The sequence below is a fragment of the Poeciliopsis prolifica genome, unplaced genomic scaffold (genome assembly GCF_027474105.1).
Source record: "Poeciliopsis prolifica strain line A6 unplaced genomic scaffold, Auburn_PproV2 SCAFFOLD015, whole genome shotgun sequence".
Classification (NCBI taxonomy): Eukaryota; Metazoa; Chordata; class Actinopteri; order Cyprinodontiformes; family Poeciliidae; genus Poeciliopsis; species Poeciliopsis prolifica.
In genome coordinates, this window is record NW_026562390.1 from 425,942 (window position 1) to 436,229 (window position 10,288).

The following is a 10,288-nucleotide window of genomic DNA, read 5'->3' on the forward strand; positions in this document are numbered from 1 at the left end:
CTATCAGACCTTCTCTGCTCCTGCAGCAGGTTCCTCCATACCTGAGAGCTTCCAGTCTCCGGTGTGGATCCTTCAGTCCAGCCGACAGCAGCTTCACTCCTGAGTCTCCTGGATGATTGTAGCTCAGGTCCAACTCTTTCAGATGGGAGGGGTTGGAGGTCAGAGCTGAGGCCAGAGAAGCACAGCCTTCCTCTGAGACCAAACAGCCTGATAAGCTGCAGACACAATTCATCACATGATGAGAAAATGAGAATATTGAGGTAGACACCAAGATCTGAACTGGATATTTTAATGTGAGGAAAACACTCAAGAAACTGGAGATTAACCTATTAATAACAAATAATAGAAATAAAATTGTATTTCATTCTGTAGGTAATAAAAATCAAAATTTGTCATTTGTAAAATTAATGAGAAAGTCTAACAACTGGTTGGAGGAAGAATCTTCATTAATGCTTCTTTGTACTCTGATGATGCAACAATCTGTCAAGTGTCCAGCGTTACACTAACAGTTAAAGCCTGATCTCCATCTTTTCTACATTCCTCTCTTCTTGGTTCTGTCAGCCTGGAATAAATGAAAACCAGCTGAGTTTATGTGTCAAGACGTAGCATGATTAGCCTCATCATAGTCAGACGTCTACTGATGTTATAATCTGATACTGAAATAAAATTTGCATAATATCCTATAGCAGGTAATGGACAGAAATCTGGTTTCACCAGGATTAAGAACATTTTACCTGAGAGTTTCCAGGTTGCAGTTTGGACTCTTCAGTCCAGCAGAGAGAAGCTTCACTCCTGAATCCTGCAGGTTGTTGTTACTCAGGTCCAGTTCTCTGAGACTGGAGGACTGGGAGCTGAACTGAGGACAGAGCTTCACAGCTTCTCTCTGAGAGGTTACAGCCACTCAGTCTGAGGAGACAGGGAGGAAAATATGTTATTAATTCATCAAATGTTTGTGTTACTTTACAGTCAATAATATTCTTTTTGGACTGATTGAAGAATAGGTCATATTTTTCTAAACTTTATAATATTTTTTATTTTGAACTAATTTATTCTATAGTTGGGACTCAAGACTTGAAGAACTGAACTACAGACAACAAGGACACTGGAGAGTGAAATATTAAAATATACAATAAACTGCATTAATTCAGTGACAGTTTCAATAGAAAGAAGAGAATTTTTGCTGCTTCAACATGTAACATCATGAATAGTCGCTGATGAGAGTCTGTCTCTCTTTTACTCATCACCTGCTAGCAGCAGACTAGGAAACAATGTATCTACAGTTTTTAATTGGATTTTGATTGCAAACTTACATAGCCAAAAATACCAGCAATATTTTATTTAAATGTAATAAATACCAGCCAAATACTGAATTAGCATAATCAATTTTAATCTTCAAACTAAATATTTCCCATCAGACTGACTAAAGACATTCTCCCTCTTCCTCCTCTATCAGACCTTCTCTGCTCCTGCAGCAGGTTCCTCCATACCTGAGAGCTTCCAGTCTCCGGTGTGGATCCTTCAGTCCAGCCGACAGCAGCTTCACTCCTGAGTCTCCTGGATGATTGTAGCTCAGGTCCAACTCTTTCAGATGGGAGGGGTTAGAGGTCAGAGCTGAGGCCAGAGAAGCACAGCCTTCCTCTGAGACCAAACAGCCTGATAAGCTGCAGACACACAATTCATCACATGATGAGAAAATGAGAACATTGAGGTAGAGACCAAGGTCTGAACTGGATATTTTCACAGGATGAAAACACTCAAGAAAATGAGTGTTTTCACAGGGATTGAGAATGAAGAGCAGCCAGAAACTCCTGAACACTCAGATGGACGAAGCAGAACACCTTGTCCTGGTACAGACCTCTCTCCTCTTTAAAGATCTGTGTGAACACTCCTGGTTCTTTCAGCCTGAAGTAAATGAAAACCAGCTGAGTTTATGTGTCAAGACTTAGCATGATTAGCCTCATCACAGTCAGACATCTACTGATGTTATAATCTGATAGTGAAATAAAATGTACATAATATCTTATAGCAGGTAATGAATAGAAATCTGGTTTCACCAGGATTGAGAACATTTTACCTGAGAGTTTCCAGGTTGCAGTTTGGACTCTTCAGTCCTGCAGAGAGAAGCTTCACTCCTGAATCCTGCAGGTTGTTGTTACTCAGGTCCAGTTCTCTGAGACTGGAGGACTGGGAGCTGAGAACTGAGGACAGAGCTTCACAGCTTCTCTCTGAGAGGTTACAGCCACTCAGTCTGAGGAGACAGGAGGAAAATATGTTATTAAAAAATTCCTCATAATTTTTAATTTTTTCGGATCAAAATATTTTTTGGAAAACTTTATTTTATTAGGGATGCTGAAAACAAATATTTTACTAATCGAATAATCTATCAATTATTCTTACAATTAATTTGGTAACAAACAATGATAAAACAAAATCTTGGTAAATCTGGCATAACAGCGGTGTTAATATTGCATAAAAATATCAGTCCAGTTTATTGACCATCTCTAACAGTTACTTTTCTTTAGTTTAGAAAATTAACTTGTAACAGTAATAGCTCACTTTCTAAATTAACCTGAAGTAAGACAAAAATCTGAAATACTATTCAATTTAGACACTTTGAAGAAACAATCCACCGATAAATAATCTGAAACATAAAGGACAGAACGCCAGACAACAAGAAGGCTGGAAAGAGAATTATACAGTTCTAAGTGTATTATACTTCTATTTTAGCATAAAGAGGACGTCATTTTCCTTGAATATCTAACATTATGTCCAGATGCTGAAGGAAGTCTTTCTCCCTGACCCCTCAGTTTGACACTTTGAAGAGACAATGCACTGACAAATAAACTCAAACATGGATATATATTCACCTCATCAACAGCAAATTTCTATCAAATAACTGCATTAACAATCTGTGTCCTTACAGAGCTTTGTTGGAGGCTTTAACCACTGGCAGCAGCCTCAGAAGAACCTCCTCTGAAGCAGAGTATTTCTTCAGGTCAAACACATCCAGATCTTTTCCTGATGACACTAAGATGAAACCCAGAGCTGACCACTGAGCAGGAGACAGTTTATCTGTGGAGAGACTTCCTGAACTCAGAGACTGTTGGATCTCCTCCACTAGAGAACGATCATTCAGTTCATTCAGACAGTGGAACAGATTGATGCTTTTCTCTGCAGACACATTCTCACTGATTTTCTCTTTGATGTACTGAACTGTTTCCTGATTGGTCTGTGAGCTACTTCCTGTCTTTGTCAGCAGACCTTGTAGGAGTCTCTGATTGGTCTGCAGTGAAAGTCCCAGGGGAAGCGGAGGAACAAGTCCAGGTGTCCATTTGGACTCCGTAAGGCCTGGTCAACAGCTCTCTGATGGAGAGACTTTAGTTTAGATTTATTAAATAGTGAAGATTTCTTAGATCTTTGTGTTTCTTCCATCAGGTTGACTCCAGAGTTGATGAAGGTCAGATGAACATGAAGAGCAGCCAGAAACTCCTGAAACACTCAGATGGACGAAGCAGAACACCTTGTCCTGGTACAGACCTCTCTCCTCTTTAAAGATCTGTGTGAACACTCCTGAGTACACTGAGGCTGCTCTGATATCGATGCCACACTCTGTCAGGTCTGATTCATAGAAGATCAGGTTTCCTTTCTGCAGCTGATCAAAAGCCAGTTTTCCCAGAGACTCAATCATCTTCCTGCTCTTTAGACTCCAGTGTGGATCTGTTTCAGCTCCTCCATCATACTTGACCTTCTTCACTTTGGTCTGAACCACCAGGAAGTGGATGTACATCTCAGTCAGGGTTCTGGGCAGCTCTCCTCCCTCTCTGGTCTCCAACACATCCTCCAGAACTGTAGCAGTGATCCAGCAGAAGACTGGGATGTGGCACATGATGTGGAGGCTTCGTGATGTCTTCATGTGGGAGATGATCCTGCTGGCCTGCTCCTCATCTCTGAATCTCTTCCTGAAGTACTCCTCCTTCTGAGGGTCATTGAACCCTCTGACCTCTGTCACCATGCCAACACAATGAGGAGGGATCTGATTGGCTGCTGCAGGTCGTGTGGTTATCCAGAGGAGAGCAGAGGGAAGCAGTTTCCCCCTGATGAGGTTTGTCAGCAGAACATCCACTGAGGTGGACTCTGTAGCATCAGTCAGGATCTCCTTGTTGTGGAAGTCCAGTGGAAGTCGACTCTCATCCAAGCCATCAAAGATGAACAACCTGGAAGTGTTCAAAGCTGCAGATTTCTTTGGTTTCACTAAAGAAGTGATGAACAAGTTCCACCAAGCTGAACTTTTTCTCTTTCAGCACATTCAGCTCTCTGAAGGTGAATGGAAATATCAACTGGATGTTCTGGTGGGCTTTGTCTTCAGCCCAGTCCACAGTGAACTTCTGTGTTAGGACTGTTTTCCCAATGCCAGCCACTCCCTTTGTCATCACTGTTCTGATTGGTTGATCTCTTCCAGGTGGGACTTTAAAGATGTTCTTGTCTGATTGTTGTTTCTGGTCTGTGTGGTTTCCTGGATGCTGTTTCAATCTGTCTGAATTCATGTTCATCATTGACCTCTCCAGTCCCTCCCTCTGTGATGTAGAGCTCTGTGTAGATCTGGTTCAGAAGGGTTGGACTTCCTGCTTTAGCAATTCCCTCAAACACAGACTGGAACGTCTTCTTCAGACCAGATTTAAGTTGATGTTGATAAACTGCAGCAAATTGTTCTAATAACACAAAAAGTAAAATCAGTAACTAAACAAAATGATGTTAATAAATGTGACTCCATCTCTTCGAACAGCAGATCAAATCTTTGTAGAAATCCTCTTACTGCTATGCAAATGGTCAGCCAGCTTCTCTTGCTTCATCCTCCTCAGGAAGTTCAGTGTGATCTTCATCACTGCCTCTCTGCTGCTCCTCCTCTGTTCTTCATCATCACCTTCCAACACCTCATCATCTCTCTGACTCTCTGAATGTTCTGGGTAATCTGGACTCAGAACTCTCTGGATCTTCTTCAGTTCTTTCTTCACAAAAGTGACAATGTTGTCCTCCAGCAGCTGGAAACAGAATAATAGATGAAGGAAACATCAGAGTGAAATCATGGAGCCAAACACCAGATGGATGTTGGACAGACTGACAGTCCTCTGGTCTACAAAGTGCAGCATGAAGGTAATTTTGAACAGAACTCATGGAAAGGTATTTGTTGTTCATATACAGACTATAAATATGGAGTCCAGCTCTGTTTGATGCTGCTGGGCAGATGGACCCCTGGGAACCTCTGAGCTCTGCTGGTCCACTCTGTGGAGGAACCAGGAACAATTAGGAAGTCAGGAAATATTCATCCAACAATTAACAGATTAAATCATCAAAAGTTTCACAATAAAATCCCGTAAAGCAGAAAAATTGATTATCACAGAAACATAATACAAAGACATTAGAAAGAGGAAGATGAAATACACAGATGAAGTAATAAAACAACACCAGAATCATCCAATAGACATTCAAAAAAATTGGTGCTGAACTTGGACTTCAAACAGTCCAAACTGTCATCAGATCTGATGCTGGTGGAGACAGTTTCCCAGAGCTTGGGGACAGTGGAAGTGAAGGTTCTGTCCACACAGGTCTTCAGGACAGTGGGACATCCATCAGGTTCTGATGACTAGATCTTAGGTGATGTGGACATGGAGGAGGTCTGAAATATGTGGGTGTGTCCATGTGGGATCCTCTCCTGGATGTTATAGTGAGGATTTTAAAATGGATCCTGTAGATCCTTGGAAGCCAGTGAGCTCACATTGTATCTGTCCACACAGAGACAATCAGAAGGTAAAGGTCCATGAAGTGATATCTGGATGTGAGCAGTGAACCAGGTGATCTAAGTAGTTGTAAAGATTTAATGTTCCTGCTGATCCCATTAAGAACCAGCAGAACCTCTGATGGTCCACATCAGCTCAGTTTGGTTGAGTTCCAGCAGATCTCACCAACCACATCATGAAGCTTTCCTTCCCTGCTGAACTGCTCTCACAATGCACACAGGAACCAAGTCCTGATGGACCAGAATGGCTTTACCAGGTATTTCCCAGTGGAAATGTGATCCACTGTTAGTCTGACATGGAGCCAGGAAGCAACAGAACATCATCATCAACATCCAGAGATAAAGATATGAAGGTGTTTTCATGAGAACAGAGCAGATGATTTCTTTAGATAATGGATCAAACCTCTGGAAATATAACTGGAACCATCTGAGTTCTTACTGGTTCAGTTTCCAGAGTTACAGCAATTAGATACAGCTCACCTCTCTGATGGTGGAGATCCAGGAGATTTAAAGTGAATGTTACGATCAATTGACTCATCGCTGCTGGTTTCTGATTCTTCTTCTTGTGTAAAACTCTGATGGATTCTGCCAAAAAAGAAACTCATTAAAATCTTTCATTGGAGTTTTGCTTTGAATAGATTTTTAAGGTGGTTCATTGTAAAACAAAGGGCTGTGAGAGACAATAGAACCAGACAGATCATCAGCCTAATGTTCTAAATGATTCCTATCAGAACCGGTCCAATCCTCCAACATGTTCCTGATCATTGATCCTCCTGAATAATGTCCAGCCTTCTTTAAAGAGCAGAAAGATTTGTTTCTGAGACCAACATGTTGGTTTGAAATGACTGAGAGAACAGTTTGGTGATCTTAGTGTTGAGCTCTGACATGGAGCAGAACCAGGAATCATTTCCACTCTGACCATCCACGGAGGATCTGATGGAGCTTCAATCAGAACTGAATGTTAAGTTGGAGAACATCTCATTATGAGTTTGATTCACCGAAGCCATTATTTAGAAGATAATCCACCACATTCAATGATGCTTTAATCTCAGAGATGCAACATGAAACATAATTCAGTCATAGAAACTTTTTCTTTCAGCATTAATATGTTTAATCGGACTAAGTTGAGCTCTCCCTTTGAAATAGGGTGAGAAGCTCAGTCATCCAGGAGGGGCTCAGAGTAGAGCTGCTGCTCCTTCGCATCTAGAGGAGCCAGTGGAGGCTCGGGCATCTGGACAGGAAGCCTCCTGGACGCCTCTCTGGTGAGGTGCTTCGGGCACCTCCCACTGGGAGGAGGCCCTGGGGAAGAACCCAGGACACATTGGAGGGAGTATGTTTCCCGGCTGGCCTGGGAAAGCCTTGGGATTCCCATGGAAGAGCTGGAAGAACTGGCTGAGGAAAGGGAAGTCTGGGCCTCCCTTCTGAAGCTGCTACCCCTGCGAGCCGACCCCAGATAAGCAGCAATTAATGGATGGATGAGTGGATAATCAACTTAAACACTAATCCAAATTAAACCTAGAAATGAAATTGGTACAATTCTGTTTTGTTGTCACTCTTACATTAGTAGTTTTACTAAATTGTTTAACATTTAAATGTTTAGTAGTCTCACCTCCGAGAGGAGGAATTTTTTAAACTGTGTGAAAAACAAAACTTGCTTTTTTGCCTTAACCTTGAACATGTTTTCTGCAGCTGTTTTCCTATCTACCAATAAACTCCTTACTTTTGAAACTGCCTGTGTAGAATGTAGTTTCTGTGTTCCTCCTTCTTTTGTTATCAGAATAGATTCCACCTGTTAAGGTCACTGTCCCACATTGCATTCGCTTCTTCCCTGTGTTAATAAAAAGACTAGTGCTGCAGCAGTACAGAGCGCGGCTTAAAGAAGCAGTTTGCTGTGATTTTCCCCCTTTTGAAAAAGCTTGGTTGAAAATTAATAAGCTCTCTTTTATGTAGGTTGAGAAAATACCTATCAGAAATTTACTTCTGCCTTTTTGTTTTTGTGTTAATATTAATATTTTATTAAATAAATGAGTCTGTTAAATTTTGAAAAATAAAATTGAAGCTAAAAAGAAGAAAACGCAGTTTAAATGTTTGTGGCTCAATAGTTATATCAACATGACAGTTTATGTGTCTTGATTGAAAAGTGAGTTCATTATTGTTCATTTTTGTCCCTGTTATTCATCAGCAGTAATTGGATGATTCTCTGAATTTGGTACATTTTGGGGTCTCAGGTTACTTACAATTATACCACAAAAATTGTGTTTTGAACACTGAATCTACTGAAGGACTCTTTAAATCTCCAAGAAAATACGTCTTTCCACCTTATTCATAAAATCCCAAACAGTTTTACAAATGTCTTTGTTACTTAAGTTGCTTTAAATTCAACCCTGTAACGTGACAATTTCATTCCTCTGTGAGTATAACTCTATAAGATAATTAAACTAATTCTTCCAGTTCCTCTTAGATGACCTTAAAATATCTAAATGTAAGTATAGTTTTATTTGATTCTGAGTCATAATAATTAGATTGAAAAGTAGATAAGGGCAACTTGATTTAAAACCGCTTTTCATAAATCATAAAAATATTCTTTAAAATAAACTTCAAATCAGGCTTTTTATCATTCTTTAAACTTTGCATACAGTCCAACAAATAGTCTAATATTTGCTGTTACTATAAAAATATGTAACAAGTAAAGTGTTTGAACTCATTGTAACAGTTGACCAGACTGTAATGGGGTTGAAGATTTTCACTAAAAGTTGCCATAAACATTAACTGGGGTTTGGAGCAACGTATGATATGATGAAAACAATACATTAGTATGTGTTTCAAAGGCGATTCTTTACTTTTCCTAAACAATAATAAATATCATTTACATGCCTAATGTTGTTGAAAGGTTGAGCTTCACGATAACAATGTTTGGAAAAAAAAAATCAAATATAGGTAATAAACTATATTAACACTTTAATCTCTTTACAGTGTGAGCAGGAAAAGACTTTAGTGATGTCACTTCCAGGAGGCAGAGGAAATTGGACTGAGCTATTATTTATAAAAAAGGAGGGATTGGTTTGCTATTACTGGGTTAAACAAAACTGGAGGGACATGATTAAAAAGTGCTATTATATAAATAATTTATGTATTTTTCCTCATATTTTTTTTCTTTAGGTTAAAGTATATCTACAAGGAACTTGCAGTTACTGGCTATTTTTATTTCTTTTATATTCAGTGAAAACGTAACATTGGTCAGTGGGGACATGTTCACTTGGCTGACCTCTACGCTTCAACAACCATCAAATCTTTCGAAAAGTAATTTTTATTATATATTTGCATGCTATATCACCAAGACACGTGGATAATTTCATTACTTGACTTTAAAAAAAATTGGGTTGCATTATATGGGAATATTTGAGATAAACCTGTGAGACACAAAATGCATCAAATTCAGAGAATGACCCAATTGCTTATGAATGGTGTCAGTTAGAGATGAGATGGTTCTGAAAAATATGCACATGAGATATTTATTTAGCTTAACTGTGGAAATGGTGAATAATCCACCAAGTTGGATGTTTGAACAACAGAGATGAAACTGGAATAATAAAATTAAATCATAAAAGCCTTTTTCTTTCAGCATTACTTTGGAAAATGAATTTAATTTAGATTTAGAGAACAATCCAAATACCAATTTATAAATTAAACTCATTTCTGCCTTTTGTATTTGTGTGTTAAATTAATATTGGATGGCAAAAATAACAGATATAAACAGAAGTTACAGCAGTTAGAAACAGCTCACCTCTCTGATGGTGGAGATCCAGGAGATTTAAAGTTAAGAGGACGACCCTTTGACCTGTCACTCTTAAAGGACACACAGCTGGGTTCTGGTTCTGGTTCTGATTTGAGTCTCTGATGGATCCTGACAGAAACATGATGATTAAAACTTAATCAGCAAAGAGGAGCAGCAGCAGCTTCATCACCACGTCTGTTCTGGCCTGATATAGTGAACGCTGTGTGAAAAGGGGCTGTGGACAGTTAGAGATGGTGACCTCACCTCTGACCTTTGCTCTGGCTCTCATCTTCCCCACACAGAGTGGTTAGAGGGAGGGACTCCCTCCTCTCTGTCCTCACACTGATCCATGCTGCTGAATCCACATCAGCTCACACACACTTTCTACCTTCACCTGCAGAGGAAACACACATCATTCATCTGCACATCAACTGATCATCCTTTACATCATTAGTGCTGGAAAAAGATCAGCTGCTCCTCCTCTGATTGGCTCTTCTCTCTGCTTCATATCAGTGTCAGGTGAATGCAGTCAGACAGCAGAGAGGCAGAGGAAGCTGCCATCAGCTGCTGCACTTCTACTATCAGTCCACTAGATGGAGACATGGAGCAACATTTACATTCACTGGTTCAAACTGAACAAGTCTTATAGTTCAGAATTAGTAATTAATACAAGTGGATTATTCGTTTAATTAAAGATGAACTATTTAATCATCTGACTG

General features: G+C 39.7%; 1 protein-coding gene across 1 annotated transcript; it reads right to left on the minus strand.

Annotated features, from left to right (window-relative positions):
- Positions 1-483: 483 nt before the first annotated feature.
- On the minus strand, positions 484-4,850 carry LOC129366652 (ribonuclease inhibitor-like). The gene is made up of 6 exons (XM_055040626.1): positions 4,814-4,850; positions 2,922-3,213; positions 2,075-2,248; positions 1,488-1,661; positions 868-906; positions 484-562 (listed from the first exon to the last, which is right to left on the minus strand). The coding sequence occupies exons 1-6, from the start codon at positions 4,848-4,850 to the stop codon at positions 484-486; spliced, it is 795 nt and encodes a 264-aa protein (XP_054896601.1).
- Positions 4,851-10,288: the final 5,438 nt, after the last annotated feature.

Coding starts and splice junctions, on each gene's coding strand:
- LOC129366652 (XM_055040626.1), bottom strand. CDS start 4,850: ATGAAGCAAGAGAAGCTGGCTGACCATTTGCATAGCA. Junction 3,214..4,813: donor GGCTGACCATTTGCATAGCA/GTAAGAGGATTT, acceptor ATCAGGAAACAG/TTCAGTACATCAAAGAGAAA. Junction 907..1,487: donor CGGAGACTGGAAGCTCTCAG/GTATGGAGGAAC, acceptor CTGTCTCCTCAG/ACTGAGTGGCTGTAACCTCT.